Genomic DNA, 20484 nt, shown 5'->3' with positions numbered 1-20484 from the left:
TTCACATCTTCCACACAATAACCCTTCGAATACTTCAAGAATGTTAAGGGTTCAGTTGTGTCCACTCAAAATTCATATGGTGAAGCTCTAATCAAAGTACCTTAGTATATGACTGTATTTGGAGATAAGGCCTTTAAAGGGATGATTAATTTAAAATGACTTTCTTAGGGTGGACCCTGATCCAATCTAACTGATGTCCTTATAAGAAGTAATTTGGACATACAAAAGGATACCAGGGGCATGCATGATAGGGAAAAGTACATGGGAAAACTAAAGGGAAGGCAGCTATCTATAAGCCAAGGACACAGGCCTCAGAAGAAATCAGCTCTGTTGACACCTTGACCTTGCACTTCTAGCCTCCAGAACTGTGAGAAAATAAATGTTCTCTTGTTTAAACGCACCCAGTTTGTGGTATTTTTGTTATGGGTGCCCTTGAAAAATGTTAACTAGTCTGTATTATTGAATGCTCTTGACCACGGAATCAAACCCACGACCCTTTGGTGTGTGGCCTGATGCTCTAACCACTTTGCAATACCACCAGGGCAATCTTTAGTACCTTTAAATGAAATTCCTAAAACTAAAAACAATTATGTGATACTACCATTTTCTTTACTTTATGACTCCCTATAGCAGTGATGGCGAACCTATGACACGCGTGTCAGAGGTGACACGCGAACTCATTTTTTTGGTTGATTTTTCTTTGTTAAATGGCATTTAAATATATAAAATAAATATCAAAAATATAAGTCTTTGTTTTACTATGGTTGCAAATATCAAAAAATTTCTATATGTGACATGGCACCAGAGTTAAGTTAGGGTTTTTCAAAATGCTGACATGCCGAGCTCAAAAGGTTCCCCATCACTGCCCTAGAGCTTCATTAAAACAGGTAAGTGCAGTACTATGAAAAATTTAGTGTTAGTGTTAGATTTCCAGTTTAATTTTAGAACTTATCATGTAAAAAACAAACTGCATAAAATAAACCCCTATTTATGTTAATTATCAAATAAGGTAAGACTCTCTTATTGAAATATGCTAATGTTTTCTTTCATTTGCTAACTATTATGCGATCACAAAAAGTTCATTGTGCCCACTTCCAAAACTCTAAAAAACAAATTCTACATCTTAAAGGATGTTTATATTGTTCAAATATCTATTTTAGGAACCGCCTGAGAAATCTTTTAAAATAAACATTAAAAAAAATTATTCCATTTGAGCCTCCCCTGGGAGTGCCCAGGGGCAGTGAAGAGCCTGGCAAAGGGAGGGGGCACCAATGTGCATTACAATATAAAGATGTGAGCTCTGTGTGAATGCGATCACCTCAAGGGCCCCTATATGTCCTTGGAAATTAGACAGATACTCACTCCTTCCACCTATACAGCCAGACTTCGGTATGTTTTACTTGGAAAAATGCTTGGTCGAAGGGAGTGGAAAAGCTTCGTCTTTGGCTTCGGCTCCCTTGTCATGTGCTGGTGGCCTGCACCCGGAGGGAGAGCCCGGCCTGCACCTTCAGCATCAGTGTCCTTCCGTCTCCCGCTCCCCATGCTGTGGTCCAAGAAACACCTGGCCCGCCGCAGCACTCCTGCCTTCCTTAGCTCCAGACACTCACTCTGCCCCTCTGACTTCAACTCCGCACGGCAGCCACATTATTGTGAAAGGATGTGTTTTCTCCATTAGAGCAGGGACTGGGTCTGTTTTTGATCACCACTGTATCCCTAGCATAGCTCCAGGTACAAAGAAATGTTTCTGAATGAATTACTGAAGAAATTAAAGTCTTGGGCTGTTGTCTCTTCCACTATCCTTTGTCCTTGGCCTTACCATCCCGAACCACTTTACTCTGGAATCTTTATTAGGCCTACCTCATGCTGCCAGTCTCTTCTCCAGGACCCAGACTTACTGATTCTATCTTCCATTCCCTCCCCAAATTAAAAAGTCTCCTTTGTATAGCTCCAGAAGATATAGTTTTCAGTTTAAAATTTGTGAAATTTTGATTTTCTAAATACTGAGTCTACAAGACTATTAAGATTTATGGAAAGAGATAATGAAGTCTATTTGATTTTATGGCAGTTAGAAAGCCCGCATCTCAGTAAGGGACTCGAGAGCATGTTACTGAATCTTTTCAAGTCATATCACATCTGTAAATTGGGGACACTTTATGAGATGTTTTTAGGAGCAAAATGTAATGTGTATAAAGCACCCAGGAACAGTTTCTGATAGATAATCAGCGATAAATATATGATGCTTACTATTGTTTTTATAGATTACACAGAATCCCAGACCCATAGAAATAAAAAAATACGCTAGTCCAATTCCCAACCAATGTGGCAGGGGTTTGATAGCCTTGAGCCTTGAGATTGGTCTCTTGAGCCCTTCAGAATTAGAAGAGAGTCCAAAAGCACCATAACTCATTAAGAGTGAAGTAAATTATATCATAAAACTACTCTCGTTAATGTTATTTCCTCTTCACAGGAAATGTAAAAATAAAGAAAAACTTTATCACACATTATGGGCCAATACAAGGAACCCTGTCGTTTTAATTTGTTTTTATTTGGCTATACACTGAAATCCCCTAATTGCCTTTGATCATTATGTTTAGTTGTTCAAGTTACTGGTTTTTATGTATATTCAATATGAATAACAGTAAAACTCAAAGTATGAAACTGAACTGAAAAATATAGGAAAAAAAAAATACCTGCAATCCTACGTTTCCTATTGCCAGGGCAAACAAACAAACAAACAAAAACAAATAACAATAATACAATACTTAGAAAAATGTAAGTCAGTAAAATCAGATTTTCAAAAATAATCTAGATGTGTAGCAACAACAAAAAATTAAAATTAGAAAGGTAAGATTTCAAAATATAAAACATCATACCGGACCTGAGCAAAGGGCATTGAACCCTACCACTCTGTTCATTCATACAAATTCTATCCCTTCTAGAGTTTACTTTGGGGAGCCACTGAAAAATTGATGGCAGGAAGAGATATAATAAACGCAATTTTAGGAAGAAAACATTTTAGTTATATACCAGATGGAATAAAATAATGGGGACTGAAGAGGAATATAGATGGTTTACAGCTGACAATAGGAAAAGAGGCCCAATCGTAATAAAAGCTTTATATCACTAGAATAATGTCAGCACAAACAGAAACGATGGAAATTAGGGAATATTTGAATGAACAATTTGTGGAAACTAGTGCTTGTTATTGGACCCAGTGTCTATGTTGGTGGAATAACAAGATTTTGATAGTTCAAGTTAGGAATTTAAGAGGGTAAAATGGTTTGGGGACTTCTAATTTGTTTAGAGTTAGAATTTAGTTGCAATCAGAAATATACATTTTTGTGCAAATGAAACTTAGTTGTGCTTCTATTAATTCAGAATTTATTAAAATCTAACAGGCACACACCAGCAGCAGGTGCCTGAGTTTTGTCCAGGTGGACATTGCTAATTTCACCTTATCAACATAGACTCAGAAACTGTGCTCAACTTCTTCCCAATGCCCCAGGTCAATTTGAATTGAAAACCTATATGTTGTAGCTAAGTCTAGGAGCATTTGAAAGCTCTCCAAAGAAAACATTCTCCTGTCATAGGATAGTATCCCTTAAAAACCCACAAATTCTGGAACAAAGAAGTTCTCAACCTCCTTCCTTAATTACTCTCTCAGCTTTAGTCCCTAGATTGTTGACTAAATATGAAAACTAAATATCCCATCACAAAGAGCAAGACCATGTTAGTCCTGTTTTGGAATTTATACCTGCCTCTGTTTTGGGGTTCACTCCCTCTCCTGCCTGGAATGAGTTCATAGTCACCATAGCACTAAGCACATCTCTTCTACTTCATATTTCTTCCAGTTCTTGTATTTATATTTTGAGCTATGGAATTTTGTATTTCCCACACAGTCATACTTCACTGATTTATTTTTCCTCCCAAAGTATACCTTAAACTCTTGGGAACAAAGGTGGTGTTTTTTGTTTCCCTGTGGTTACAACCAGGTTTAGCACAACATAGGACAGCCATGAAGTGGATGGTCTTAACGAATGTTCATTGATGAATTAAAGGAGTAGTTGAGGCTTTTTGCCTCCATTAGCGCTTAAGGTAAAAGGTAGATCTTCATGTGTGAAAGAAATGGGTAGGTCTAAGACCTGGGTTAGCACTTTAAATTTATTCATTTTCCTCATGCTTTCTTTCCATTTCTAGTTGCTTATCTTTTCTCAATGTTTTCTAATTCAGAATGAAAGACATGTTTGAGAAAAAGATCTTTAGTCAGAAATTTAAAAAGTATTTTGAATCAAAATAAATATAATTTAAGGTACATGTGACTTGAACAAGCAAAAGAGGAAATCAAGCACAAGATTTATGAGTGAACTAGAGGCCCGGTGCATGAAATTCATGCAAGGGCCTTGGCCCTGGCCCCCGCCTGCCGCCACCGTGGCCCCCACCCATTGTGGCTTTGTCCAGAAGGAAGGATGTCCAGAAGGATGTCTGGTCTAATTAGCATATTATGCTTTTATCATTATAGATAAGAATGTATTGATATTTTAAAATACTTTTAGAATAAGAAGAAAAGTAAAGACTTAAAGTCTGGTTAACATTATTTTTCTAAGTTGAGTTCAGAGTCCTTTTCTAATTAATATCTTCAGCTTCCTCACCAGCACAAGAATAAACTCAGCCATCTAGTAGAATGACTAACTTAGGCTGATTCTAGTTTCTCCAGGTAAAAGTCTAAGTACCCTCTGCAGCTTGTAAGTAAAGTAACAAATGTTCTCAATTGCCTGGGATGGTGTTGGTATGTGTCTAATATGCAGTTCTTCTTTTCTCCCTCAGAATTATGCTTATTTGAGTGATAATTTTTATGGTTTCCAATTACAGAGCACCATCCTGGGGAACTGAAAACAGACTCCCCTGATGGTTAGAGCCCAGGCAGAAGGTTTAGCTAGCCCAAGATGCTTGGTGAGAAGGAAAAGACAGCTCTTTGTTCAGGGCACATGACTTGCTGACCCAAGCATAGACTGGATTCCAGCTTCCACTCCATCCCCTCTGATGTGATATTGGTATGATGCTACCCAAACTTCATAACTACATGCAGCTGCCCATCCACCAGTTGCCATGGTCTCCCTAATGCTCACTTACTAAATTCAAAGGATTCTCCAACACCCAGCCCCCATTCCAGTCCTTCCTGAAGTCTTCCCTGATCCCCACACACCACTCCTTTCTCTAATTTATACAGAACATATTTTCTGTCTTTCCAGCTGATGTCTCTATAGTGTTCTGGCTCAGGTTTGGATTGGAGGACAGAAAGGGGTGAGGCAATTACATGTCTTAAGTTTCTGGAAATGTTTATTTCCATGTGTGAGAACCCAATTCTGACAACCTAGAAAGGATGAATTTGTTCCCCGAAGGAAATACACTACACACTAATATGGGGAGGGTAGTACCTATTGCAAATGCAGGATTGCAAACCCAAACTACTTTGATTAGAGATAGTTGAAGTAAAATTTATTGAGCAGTTACTACTTACCATGTTTTTTTACTAATTACTAGGTATTTTAAATTAAAAACTCTTGGAAACTACAAGCAACCCTATGAAGTAAGTACTATCATGAATAGATAAGAAACTTAAGTGTAAAGAAGCTAAAGAAGTAGGCCAGAGGTCACACATCTACAAAGTGTTGGAACTAAGATTTGAACACAGGCAGTCTGACTCCTGAGCCTTCTCTCTTAACCTTCACCTTATCCCACTTTTAATCTTGTGTTATCATAGCATAAGCTTGAAGTTTGGTCATTTGATGTGTGGTCTATATTTTTCTATTGCAATTTTAGTGTTTAAGAGGTATACAGTTTGGATGTGGCACTCATTTCTGCATAAGGATAAAGAAAAAAAGGAGGAGGAAGAGAAGGAATAGGAGAAGGAGGAGGAGAAGGAGAATCAGCCTTGGGAGATGGCACCATTATATGCATGCTACAAATCCCAAGGGACCCTTGAATGGCCTTCAGAGATATGAACAGAAGAAACAATACCATTGCTATCAGGACCTCAATACAACAAGGGTTTAGTCATCCTGAAATCTGGTGGGGGCCAAGAAGAATCTTTGCTATTTTTTTTTTCTCTTAGAAGGAGTATGAATAAATAGTGTAGGCAGCATTGCATAATACTTCAGAACCCTGGGGTGAGCTTTGGGATGTGGGACCTTGGTAAGTAACCTTACCTATGTTTAGTTACTGATCTATCAACAGAAAATACTATAAGCTGCCTTTTAAGATTTGATGAGAAAATGTATGTAAAATAACTACCACAGTTCCCAGGATGTAGTGCCCAGCGTACGGTGCTGTCTGAACTTTAAATGGGCTCAGGGAATATCTGAGATTGTTAAGTGAGTTCTGTTACTTCCTCACTCCAATCCGGCACATCAACTTCTTTACTCAATCAGTCCAATGGATTTCATGTTCTATTTGAGCTCTACTTCCATAAAGCACAGGCCTCCCCTAATTGTTGCCAGTTTTGTTTTTCATTGTGGTTGTGACCATCCTGTGTCTCTTTTCAGGAAGGCAAACTGGGGATGGGGGTGGGGAGGAGACAAGATTAACCAGGAAGACAAGATTAACCAAAGAACCAAATTTATATGCATCTATGCATAATCCATGGGCATAGGCAATAGTGCAGTGAAGGCCTGGAGTGGGGGAAGCAGGAGTAGGGTGAAGGGAATTAAAGAGGGTGGAAGGGACATCTTTAATGTTTCCAACAATAAAGATACATTTTTTAAAAAAAGTTTTAAACAAGCTTCATTTTGTTCCTTCTCCAACCAGGAAGTACACTTTCATCCAACTCCACTGTTAAACTGAGCACTAAAAATAATAAATGAGAGAACTGATGACTCTATGTGGACTTTTTAAATGCTCCAGCAAAGGTGACCCTGAAAAATTATTATGGCACGTTATCAATTAGTTGACACTATCTAAAAATATGAAGCTAAATGTTCCTCTATTCTGACCAGTTTTATATTTCATCAATCCAGCTAAAATAGTGCATTGGAAATGCAAATGGCTATATCTAGCCAAACATAAGTTATGTATATTCTCTTTCAGATTCTCAATAGACATTTTAAATATTTGGGCCACCAGTATAAATAATATGCCCAAGCTGACGAATTACTACAATAATACTTTACATGCAAAAAACTTAGTCTCAAATTTCCAGGGTAGGGGTTGTGGGAACCTCAGCTGCCTTTAATGCAGTGAAATTCATAAGGCTGAAAACAAAACAGACTTTAAAATGCTTAAGATCAAAGTCATTGCAAACTGTTCAACCCATGAGGCTAAATTTGACACAAAATATTCATCGTCATTGTTTAAATTTTCATGCATGGCCTATTTAAAGGCTTCATATATTAAACGATTTTCACATTTATTGTCATTCTGTCTTAATTAAGAGTAACTAAAATATTAGATTAGTTTATACCTCTGAATTGTGACAGAAATAAGGTTTATATTCCTTAAGAATAAACATACTTTTCTAATAACCATATGAAATGTTAATATATAATTCATTAACAATTACACATAACTTACCAGGTCTACAAAAACAAGAAGTTTTATTGTTTCAAATCTTTTTTTCTAGAATAATATTATACTATATAGAATTGACTAAAAGGAATTTTTAGATAAAAATAATTTAATTTTTTATTTAAAAATATCAACTTATAGAAAAGTTGTAAAAGATAATAAGAATTCCACATGCCTTTCATCTATCTTCCCCCAGTGTTAACATCTTAAATAACTATTGGACAATCACCAAAACCAAGAAATTAACATTGGTACTATATTGTGAACTACAGTATACAGACTTTATTATGTTTCACCAGTTTTAAATAATCCCTTTACTGTTACAGGATCCAATCCAGATTCCCACAATGCATTTTTCATGATTAGATTGAGGTCATGCACTTTTGTGGAGAATACCAAGAACAGGAAAGATATGAAGTGCTTTTCACAATGCATCATATCAGCAGGTGCATGAAGCCCATGTTTCTTATTACTGGTGATGTTAAGTTGTTCACTTAGTTAAGGTGGTCTTCTGAGTGTATCTGCAGAAAGCTTATGTTTTCTCCTTGGTGGAGATACATAAATTACTAGTCTCCGCTCAAAATTCTCCCCACTAATTTCAGCACATCTGGTGCTTTCAAAAAGTAATACTTTGAAGTTTAGTGCTGAACATCTACTTTTATCATACTTCTACATTTGTTAATTTGAATTCTCCTGTAAAAAAGAATTGTCCCTACTCTTCCATCCACATATCATCCACATATCTATCATCCACATATCTATTATTTTCTTTTCCTTTCTTTCTTTGTATTTTTCCAGCTTCTATAGTCTAAATGATACCAAAGCCCACCAAATCATCAGAGGGACTTTTTCTTTCTTTTAATATATATATATATTTACTTTTTCAGACATTAACATTTCTACAGTGGTTGCATTATAGTAATAGTAATATCTCTTTTATATATATATATATATATATATATATTTTTCATTGATTAAGATATTACATATGTGTCCTTGTCCCCACGTTACCCTCTACCCCCCACCTCCCCACCCCCGCTCATGCCCTCACCCCCCCGTTGTCCATGTCCATTGATTAGGCCTATATGCTTGCATATAAGTCCTTTGGTTGATCTTTCCCCCTTACCCCCACCCTCCCCTACCTTCCCTCCAAGTCCCGACAGTCCAATCAATGCCTCTCCGTCTCTGGATCAGTCCTTGTTCATCAGCTTATGTTGTTCATCTTTGGTATTAAAAAATTAAAAAATCCAGGTCATTGAAAATATATAGGAATGAGCGAGAAGTGGGAATACCTCATATCTTTCCATCTCCTTGGATAAAATTTCTCTGAAGCTAAGCATTTTGGGAAGATGCATTTAATATACTACTCAACAAAAAGTTCATTATGTTGCATTATTAAGAAAAGCCCCTAAAGTCCCAGGAAAACTGAACACCATGAAAGAAGATAATTACCAACAGAACTGCCAGAGCTTTAGCCCTTAGTTCTATGTAACATAGCCACAGTGTATGAGGCTTCAGAGCCCTCACAGAATGTAAGCTGTACTTGGAAATTTTGAATTAGTAAACATTTACTATGTCAAATAGAATCCAAATATTTATATATTTCACCATGCATGTAAGTATGTATATTTTGGCTAAATCCACCAGCAACAGACAATGCTTATTTTTTTTAATCCTCACCTGAGGATATATTTTTATTGATTTTAGAGAGAGAGGGATAAGAAAACACACACACACACACACACACTGATTAGCTGCCTCTCCTAGGGCCTCGACCATGAGTAGAACCTGCAAGCTAGGTATGTTTCCTGACCAAGAATCAAACCCACAACCTTGTGGTGCATGAGATGATGCTCCAACCAACTGAGCCACCAGGTCGGGGCAGGAACAATGTTTTAGGATGGAATTTGAATGAGGAACCTGGGATTTTTCTCACAATTATTTATTAAGTTACCTTACTATGAGCCAACTACTGATTATCATGTCTTATGTTGGGTCTACCAAAAATTGGTAATCTATTTTAAAAAGTGATTTAATTCTTTTGCATGGTTTATCAATTTCCACCAGAAAGTTATATTCCCAATGTCTTAACCTTTGTAGGAGGGAAAGGAGATCCGGTCCAACATTTCCTATATCTATACCTTTAACCAAGACATGGGACAAGTCTTCTATTTAGATATAGTTTTTCTCCCAAGTAATTCTTAAGGATTTTAATATCTAAATCATCTAATGACTCACTCCTCTTCTGGCTACTGAAATCAACTAAGTGTCATGTGATGTCACTGAGAAATAAATACCAAGAATAAATACAAAACATTGGAAATAGTGCCAACCTGAAGGTTGAGTGCAGTAGGAACAATCAAAGAGTAATGATTCATACTTATTTACTTAATTTTCAAGAAGAATTTTAAACATGAGGTCAGAAAATAATCAGTGCCTACTAAGAAGTATTGATTCAAAAATTTAATAGTAGCAAAATAATTTTGTAAGAAAATTATTTTTATTCTGTGTGTTTATTATTTTTAACATTTCTTAGATAATTGTTAGTGTATGTATGTGTCTGTGTGGGTTGGCAGTGGTTGTGATATAGACTAAAATATTCAGCTATTACCAATCATGTAAGTCGTAACATTAGTTATAAAAATTGTACTTTGCTATATGGAAGACTACCTAAAATGATCTCTCTTCATTTTGGTTTCTGCCTCCTAGACAGCATACAGTAAGGTGCACAGAGACAGAAGACAAGAGTCCCCAGCTAGCATAGTGATCTTGATCAGGTCAATTAGCCTCTCCAAGATTCCACTTTATTTTCTGGAAAATGAAGGAGCTGGAATAGAAGATCTTTGAAGTTCCTTCCCTCTTGCAAATGCCAAGTCTCTTCTTGGGCTATTCCTCTGCTTCTTCCAAATCTTTATATCCCTATTGGAATCTACTCTGTTACACCACTCCTGACCACCACTTTCTCCTTTCTAATAGCAGTTAAACTCTCTACTATTAATTTTGAAGTTACAATTTATTTAAATTAGTAGGTTTGCTGAATCTTTTTTTTGTCCCCCAAACTAAACTTGGATCTTAGATCTCATACCAAAAACTATGTCTTTAACCTCTCTATTTATTCCCACTGCAGATTTCCACTTCATTGCTACCTAGTGCAGTCTGGTGACATCTACAGCATTCGAATATTGAATAATTAATGGTTTAAAAAAGAGAGAAAAGAGATAGAAACTAAAAAGTGGAATGACTCCCCTTTTATTTAGTTGTTCACCAGGTCTTATAATGTATTCTACATTCATCCTTTTTTTTTTTTCATACCAATGTTAAGCTTTTATTTTTTGATACCTGGACTATTTAATAACTTTCTATGTATTTTCTGTCTCTTTCTCTTCCTGCTAATCCCATTAAACTGAATGCATGCCTTCCTCCAATTAAAAATCTAGTCTTTTAAGTTCCCAAACAAGTTTTTCCAAACTGGCCTCTTCCTCCTTACAATATATTTTCTTTCTATCTTATTCAAAAATTAGCCAAATATGAAATGATAATTTATACTTCCTCACATATTATATTTTGAATCTTGAACATTTTTTACTTATCCCTTTAACCAGATGGCAAACCCAGCATGTTCCTTTAATATAGTATATACCTCCTTTAAATATGTGTTGATTTGAGGTGTTAACTTGACAGGAATACAATGAATATTTGACCTTAATATACATAATATAAAGGACATCTTTTTGGCACACTGTGGTAGAAAAGTAGTCAAAGGTTTATTTTCAAAGGTAATTGTGATTTATATGGAGCAATCTTTAGTCTGAGCAAGCAAGATAGTATGTTTGGCTTTGTGGATTAACATTATGAGAAGTCTATTCTTCTGGAGAGAAAATTTTGCTATATAACTGTAATTAGGGGAAAATCAGAGATTAATGATGCATCATATTCTAGAGATTTAATTGATAAGCATCAATAAATGGTTTTCTCAACTTTAAATGGTTTGCAAAATATTATTTCTACTAGAGGCCTGGTGCACAAATTCATGCACAGGTGGGGTCTCTTGGCATGGCTGGTGATTGGGGCCAATCAGGAGGCCGGCCAGCATCTAGAGGGAAGGACAGTGGGAGGTTGGCCCACTGAGGGGAGAGACCACGAGTGGTTGGCCAGATAGGGGGAGGGACCGCGGGAGGTTGGTTGTGGGAGTGCACTGACCACCAGGGGGCAGCTCCTGTGTTGAGTGTTTGCCCCTTGGTGGTCAGTGTGCCTCATAGCAACCAGTCTACCAGTCGTTCAGTTGCTTAGGCTTTTATATATATATATAATATATATATATTTATATTTATATTTATTTATATTTATATATATAGTTTGCTCCATGTACAGAAAATAACAGAAACTGGGTCCCTATGCAGAAAATTCAGTATTTATTCTAAAATGTAAATTGTTGAGTTATTGGGATTATTTCATACATTCCAAAAGAGTATCTGATCTACCTCTACTAATTACTTTCTCTATGAAAGCCTTCCAGACCATTATGGGTGGGGTACCAATGGTCAATGCTTTAGGTGCTTTTTATTAAAGGTACTAGAGGCGTGGTGCCCAAAATTCATGCACTGGGGGGCTCCTCAGCCCGGCCTATGCCCTCTTGCAATCCAGGGCTCTCGCAGTCCGGAGCTCTCACGGTCTGGGACCCCTTGCTCCTTACCACCCATCTGTAGTGGAGGCGGGAGAGGCTCCCGCCACTGCCACTGCTGTTGTCAGCCATGAACCTGGCTTCTGGCTGAGTGGCGCTCCCCCTGTAGAAACACACTGACCACCAGGGGGCAGCTCCTGAGTTGAGTGTCTGCCCCCCTGGTGGTCAGTGTGTGTCATAGTGACCGGTCGTTCTTCCAGTCATTCCGCTGTTGGGTCAAATTGCATATTAGGGTTTTATTATATAGGATAGTGTCGCTACCAGATAAATTGCCTCATATAAAAGTACTTACCACAAAGCCCTATAATGGAAGGTTAAGTGTTATACTTAATTACTAATTTCAGCCCTTATTAAGTATCTATATTTTGCTGCACAGGCACTTTAAAAGGAACCAAGTAGAGTCTGTTGGTTCCTTCTTCTCTCCTTATAGAATTTGGTGGTAAAGGCTATGGTCCAACTATTTTTCTAATGAATAATAACACAAATTTTTAAAAATAAAAATAGCCATCCACAAACCAACATAAAAGAGATATACTAGACATTTCTATTAAACTTATACATAAAATCGCTCTGTTCTAACAACTTTACTCTAGATGACACTTAAATTTGTACTCTGCCTTCATGGAGTTGTGGCAGATGAAGCTCCAAGAAAAAAGGGTATTTGACATTTTCATGGCTTATTTCCTACCGCAGCATCATGCTGAAATGCACACAGAGCAGATGATTAATAAAATACTGATGGCAACGATGGTGACTCCTGTGAGCTCTTCACATATTGATCATTAACTTTGTAGATGCATATATTTAAATTCCCCACAGGTGCTCTAATTTTCTTGAGGGTAAACTGCATTTTACCCTTGTTTGCATCCTTCAGAGTAACTGAAGCTTTGCTTACTCTGTGTTTGTTAATATTATCTAAAATACTTTTTTGGTAAAGGACTAAATATAAAAGGTTGCATACAAAATATCTATTTCTAAAGATTTGCTCATTACCATGACATTGCCAGATTCTGATTTTTAAATACATGTATATTTTTATACTGAACACTCATTTAATTGGTAAATAAAGACATTATATGTGTTAAACAGATATTAGTCCAGAAAAAAAAATACAAATATCTGCTGACTTAATCAATACTGCCCGATCTTAATGACCACTATTCAAATTGAATATTGACATGCCACAAAAACACAGGGACCATAACTTTTTTGAACTATAGCTAGTACACCATATCTGGTCTATTTAATCACATGAGCTATAATAAAATAGCGAGGTATGAAAATTTTTAAAAACAAAAATATTTACCCGCGTGAACTAATAATGCATTAGTAAACTAGGTTCTGATGATCTGTGCTTGGGAAATGCAAACCATACTTCCCTTTTAGAGGTGAATTATGACTATTAATATAATAAAGCCCAGTGTAGCCACTTTCAATTTAGTTTAATTCAGACTTAGTTGAGAGTGGGAATTCCTCTCTCCCCCAACATAGGTCATCATTAACATTCACCAGAACAGCGTTCTTAAAGATACCAATTTGAAAAGTGTGGAAAGAGTGAAAAAGTTTCTAAATGAAGGTACGTTTAAATCATTAACTGGTGAAACAAAGCTAGGCTTCAAGAGGCAACTGCCACTCTGTAATAATAATAAATGGAGCATTTTACATGTTCATGTTCACTATTAACAGATAACATGTTCCAGGGTCAGGATCTAGATCTCATCCTGCTTTCTATCTTTTATGGAGTCCAGAGCCATGACTTCCTCTTAGTAAGGAGGTATTCATTCATTGCATTTTAAGAAATTCACCAATTTACTTTTCTGTAATTCCATCAAGGATGTAGTTATTAAAAACAATACATTTCAACTAGGATTTCAGTAAATGCAATAAGGGATTGTTGGGGGCTATGTAACAATGTGTACAGATTTCAGGCACTTTCCTCCCAGTCTTCCAGTCCACCTTACTACAGACAGCCACAGAAGGTACACATTCTCATAATTACAGTGTAAAATTGGGATAATTCCCCAGGATATCAATTCTGCAAATATTTACTAAGTACCCACTATTTGCCAGTACTATAATAGGCAGTTATTATTAATGCGCTTGCTTCTAAATTTTGTTATAGAGCAGCTTTATACTGCATTTAATTGAGCAAATATTTGAAGAGCACAAAGTTTATAAAAGAGGTTTGAGATGAGGGTTAGAGATGTAAAATTTTATAAATCAGCAATGGTGCACAAGGGCATCACAGACACCCGTTTCCATAATTGTGAGTCAGTACTAAGGAAGCTTGATCTTTATTTAGTAAGTTAGTTATTTCCTCAAATTGTTTCTGCCAAGAAACAAAGTACTTGTAATAGAGGGGCTCATAGATACCTTTAGGTAATCATTGTTATTGTGCAAAATGAAAATTTCTTTTTACACTCTTTCTTTCTACTGTTCTATAGCTCTTCTTTAAAAAACAACACATCCACATGCCAAAAAAATATCCAGTTCTATCTAAAAGGGGAGCAGAGAAAAATGAGATTGATGTTTTTAGTAATCTCCTTTGTACCAAAATGTAGAGAGGATTATAATTGCAATAAATACCTTTATACTTTTAATTTGCATTTTACTTTAAAATAACATGTTACTTTAATTGAGAATATATGCAATCACAAGTAACAACGGCTTAAATTTAAAATCTACTGCCTTTGTTTCAATAGCGCAGCACTCACAAAGCTCATGAACTATGAACAAGATCATTTTTATTTTCTCTATGATAGCCTCACGTTCATTTTAGAGACTTGAAATGAGTGATGCTGGTGTCAGAATCCTCGTGAAACCCCACAGCTATGTGACAGTGAAAACAAACCTCATTTATTTTCAGGCTCTTATAGCTACTGACTTACAGGTACTACAAATAGTTCCTTTACTGTTTCTCCGGTTGTCCCATGGCCCGCCTGCACATTTCATGAGATTCAGCTGCATGTCACCATCAAAGGAATCACCTGGTTCTATTTCCTTTCAGGGAAAGGGGTTATACTATTCCCTCCCTTAGCTTTAAATTTTCACTCTGTTACTTTTGACAAAGCCTTTCCTTTGTTCAAATGGAAGGATCCAATTTTTTTAAAAAAACAGCTTTGACATGGTGTGCCTTTTTATGTGTGCATTTTTCTGATTTCACTGATGTTCTAAATTTCACAAACGGTAACGTGTGCCTTCAAGTTCCTCTGTAAAATGCCATTTGTACATCATATCAAGAACAGTTTAGGACAGCAGGACATTCACATGACTCTAAAGTCCAATAAATACATGATGGTTTCTCAGAAAACCCACAATTGGGTGAATCGAACGCAAAACAGTGTTTTGTTTTTCATTAAATCTTCCCCGGATACCCATTCACTGGCTTACCTGCAGGGTAGCGCTCGATCACTGGCCAGCTGTCCACCTGCAGCGTGGCATTGCCACCACTCCTCGTGAAACGCACTACGTGGTATTTCCCATCGTTAATGATTGCATTGGACTCTTCGATGGCGATGTCATCTGTCCCAACATTAAATTTAACTCCAATTTTTCCTTGGTGCTGGAAGAGAGGAGGGGGGAAAAAAGTTATATAAAGTTGCGCTGATCTGTCAGCATTTAGTTAGAATTACATACAGGATATTGATCAAGACATGCTTCAGACAACGGCTGTTTTCCTCCGATTTTACTTCTGAAAAACTCATGTGGAAGAAAGGTTCTTGACATTTGGGTAAATCTGAAGCATCTCTTTCATGGATAATTGATATTCCAAAAGACACTTTCAAAAGAATTGAGCTGCCTCCTTCTCAGAGGTTGCCACAGACAACATGCACAGCTGTCTGTGTGAAAGGACAGCCTTTCATGTCCCATCTCACCGCTCCTTTAATCCACTCTTTACATTTCATGAGAAAAATGAGGCTTGACATTCTCCCTTTTAATAACTGGGGAAAACAGAGCTATGAAGTCTGTTTAGAGACAACTGACAAATAATCACGATATAGAAAGTCACTCGCAAAGGTATGGGCATGCAGGCAGGCATTTAAGTGCAGTTTTTTAGTCATTATTCACACACACACACACACACACACACACACACACACACACACACAAATCATCCAATTCTACCAGCCTGAAATGCATTCAGTTTATTTTATAGATGATGAAACTATGACACAAGAAGGTGCAATGACTTGCTTAAGGTCACATAACTTAATGGGTGGATGGGTACTGGAATTAGAATTCAGTTCCCTTGTTGTTACTTTCCATCTAAGCTAAAATATGGCTAGCTATGATTATCAACCCCCTTCTCTGGATTATGCAAAACAGCGTTGCAAATCTAATTCTAAGCACAGGGTTTGTTATTGTTAACTTTAGAACCGCATACTACACGGCGGCAAAGAAACATGGGCTTGTGTCCTCTGCTTCTGAGAAACATTCTCTAACAGTAGGACTGTCAACTTTATCATGAGTTCAGTGGGTTTTTAAAGCACTGCAGGCCCTTGTTCGTGTACATAACCTCAAATTCTCTGTAGTTCACCTTTCGTCAAACCTCCATTGGGAAGAACTCCATGGGGGCAGAGGAATTTAAAGGGCATGTACTCCATCCATTTCTGCAGAAATTAACCATCAGAATATTGAAAACCTGAATATTTGGACCGCATCATTTAGATATCTTGCCAGATTCTCGGCATTGAGCTAAACAGCAAGAGTATCAGCTTACATTGAGAATTGTTATACGAAAACGCTGTCAAAAACTGCATTGATTAAAGGGAAGTACATGAAGGTGTTATTTGGACAGTGCTCATTGCCCCCCTCATGCACACATCCTAACGGTTTCTATTTTTCTTTTTCCTGGTCCTTGTTGTCCATAAAAGGTCTTTTTCTTATAATAGGTTAATATGGTTTCTAATTTTTTTTAAAATTTTTGTTTCAGGCTTGACACACAATATGACAAAATTACATTTCTTTTTTTTCATATTTCATTTTTGACTTTGGTTATTAGGAAACTCAGAGTCAAAGTGAGTAGGACAGTTTTTCTAGCTGCATAGACTAGAATGGAATACTGTTGTCCCCTGGACTTATTTTTATTTTCCACCATATTTTTCATAATCCTTACTTCAAAATGTACGCCATTATAAGTTATTCCAGATTGTGTAGAATGATTCAGGTGATAAACACACACAACAACAACAACACTGGGTTTCCAATAAAACTTTAAATGTATCCAACATTCATCCAGGGGACTCAGGGAAGTCCATGCAGAGATGCAGGCATTCTCTTTTAGGCATTATCTTTATTTAGCAAACACCTTTATAGTGTTCTAAGTTCTAACTGTAATACTAACTCTGGTATTTCTCATAAGATCCCCGTGAGAAAGGTACTATTTTATCTCCATTTGACAGACAAGGAAACTAAGCACAATGTGATTAAGTAACCTGGCTAAGGTCACAGAGTTAGAGAGAGAAAAAACTGTGATTCAAATCCTGGCAGTCTGGCTCTAGGATTTATGCTCCTCATCATTATATTAAGCTGAATTTGGGGAATATTGGCTCATCCCAACTTCAGGTAGCAGAACTGGTAACTCTTAGATGTTCCTTGCTACCTGTTTTCTCTTTCCTGCTGGAGTAGGAACACCATAGGACCTTGCATTATGCCTTGCAGATTTTACAAATGTATCAACTAATGTGTGCTTAAAATATTGTATAGAGGACAGAAAGCAACTGCTATTTAGATGCAATGGGATTTACAATAAAATGTTTTTGTCTCCGTTTCAGTTGCAATCTTAAAATAATCAGTTAAAAACAAATAGATCACTATTTTCTTATTACAAAATGAGGTAAAAAGCTGACTAAGCCAAACTTGCAAAGGACATCACTGAAAATAGCTCTTGGCACCTTAAATTTGGGACCTACTATTATTTCCAGCCCATGAAAGAGAAAAGAAAGGCCAAGAGGAGATCGATCATTAGAAGAGGACTTGGGGGGAGAATTGGGATATAACATGTTTTGCAGGTACAGCCAAGGTGGAAGGTAGAACTTCAGAAAGTTTGGTTCTTGTCTCCTGGAATTTGGTGGCAGTGGTTCAGTAAACTGGGATTTGATTCTTGCCTGAGAAACCTTCAAGGGGAAAGACAGTGACTAGGTGATGAGGTGACGGCAGAGCAAAGATATTCCTGTGACAGGAATCACTTGTGAATGAGTTTGTTAGAACAAAGAGCACGTGAGCATTGCCTGTGGAAATTGGGTTAGGAAGCCCACTCAGAATTGTGTTGTGTCCTGTCCGAGAGAGCCCCCGCAGTGAGGGGTGGTGAGTGGTGAAGACAATGCAACAGAAAGAACCAGGAAAAGCAGTAACGGGTACCTGGGGAGTGAGGGGGGAATCCTAAATGACCATCTGAAGGAGGAGTACCCACCCTCCTCAAGGGAACTGCAGGTAAAGAAATTCCAGTGATGATGTTGACAGCACAAAAGAACTCACCAAAATGCCCGCCAAAATGCTCCTGAAAGCATAGACTAAGCCCAGCTAGATGGCTACTATTGTATTAGCCAACTAAGATCATTTCTGTCTCTTATGTCGTCTTTCTTCTGCCTCATCCTTTGGAAGATGAGGAAGGAAGATAAGTGAATGTTGTGGGAACAAGAGGAGAAACAACCCCAGTGCAAGTGGCAGCTTCCAGTCAGCCCATGCAGTGCCAAGGGACCGGCTTTAACTGAGGCTGCATTTATTATTACAAAGGAGTGAACTGAAAGTACTTCTTATATCTACAGTGAACAGATGACATTTTACTACCCTAGAGTGACCAAAGTAGTTGCACTTCCTGGGGGTAAGGAAGAAATATTCCATAGAACACGTTTCAATTCCTGTTGTGCCCTAGGAATCACATATTTCAACACAGAGTTGTAAAACAATAGAGTTGCCCATTGTTTTTAGGATCTCTTCTATCACAGGCATGTTTCTTATCTCAGGATAGACTGAAAGAAATTATTAAAGTTTCCCACCCATAACGGTCAATTGTCATCAGAGCTCTATGCTTTCAGGAGATTCATGGTCCGTGAATAGAAGCTAAAAGTACAAAATGCAGCAAACCAAACATGTCCCTTTACCTCATCCCTAAATTTTCTGCACTATGAAATGTAAAATGCTTATTTTCTAGGGTACAGAAATCCCCAGACTTCACAGAGATGCTTTTCTTGCAACACAGTAAAACAAACTATTAAGAGATAATGAGGTTTGGTAATTCTTGGAAATCTTCTGACTTTGAAATGATGTTAATCTTCCTCTGAAAATGTTAATTTAGTCCTTGAACTTCCAACATCTTTGATATCTCATGGATCAAACTCCGACATCTGCTAGAACAGAACTGTACACCACTAAAGTAGACTCAAATGATAACACACTCTACCCTAATTCAGATATTATTACCCCACCCAGGTTACATCACATCCTTGAAAAACAATTAATCATAAATGATAGACACAGGATCATATTTTCCCTTGAAAACAATTACATTAAAATGCATATAAACCACAAAATATTAATATCAATTATATTTAGGACCTACATTTATTTTTCCATTCAGAAATTGTAAATATTCTACAAACACATATCTCCCATGTTGACAGAATAGAAAGCCATTTCAATTATAGAAACAATAAGACTTGCTGAACTTTCTTACCAATGGACAATTACAATTTAAAAGAATTCATTTCAAATTCTTATTCTCTGGGATTAAATGTGATTGTCTCCGGCAAGTTCTCATGAATATTGCATTAGGAAAACCAGCAGTAATTTCACTGGACATGTACTGATCTTTCAGCATTGTATCTTCCTTGAAATGGATAACTGGCTCGCACTATAATTTCAAAAATCTATTATAAGAATATCAGTAACGAGGCATTTATAATTTAATGAAGTCTTTCCATGGATTCATTAAATAAATAGTGACAAAGTAATTATTAATTTTTTCACAAAAGCTCATTTCTGAATAATGATTATGTTATTAAACCAACTTAAAAGGAAACATTATGAAAGATGACACTGGGAAGGAACTTGAAAGTTCTAGCCAGTAGCACTATAGTTTAATGCACCGTTTAATTTCAACTGCAATCACATATTCATTTGAAAAATATTTGATTAAGATTTAATGATACTCCGGATATCTTCGGCATACTTCAAGCAACATGTTTGTATGTTATAGATGCAGATATATTTCCATTGATGTGTATATTAAATAGATAAAACAG

At 36.8% G+C, this 20484-nt stretch overlaps 1 protein-coding gene across 22 annotated transcripts in view; it reads right to left on the bottom strand.

Annotated features, from left to right (window-relative positions):
* Positions 1 to 20484, bottom strand: part of NRXN1 (neurexin 1) — a 999389-nt gene that overhangs the window by 131916 nt on the left and 846989 nt on the right. For all 22 annotated transcript variants that reach the window (XM_036334601.1, XM_036334602.1, XM_036334612.1 and 19 more), the window contains one exon: positions 15632 to 15803. In XM_036334601.1, coding sequence (XP_036190494.1) covers positions 15632 to 15803 — 172 coding nt within the window. The remainder of the gene's footprint in view (positions 1 to 15631; positions 15804 to 20484) is intronic.

This window comes from Myotis myotis, unplaced genomic scaffold (genome assembly GCF_014108235.1).
Source record: "Myotis myotis isolate mMyoMyo1 unplaced genomic scaffold, mMyoMyo1.p scaffold_m19_p_14, whole genome shotgun sequence".
NCBI classification, from domain to species: domain Eukaryota; kingdom Metazoa; phylum Chordata; class Mammalia; order Chiroptera; family Vespertilionidae; genus Myotis; species Myotis myotis.
The sequence above is the reverse complement of the archived record's forward strand: the minus strand, read 5'-3'. Positions and strand labels throughout refer to the sequence as shown.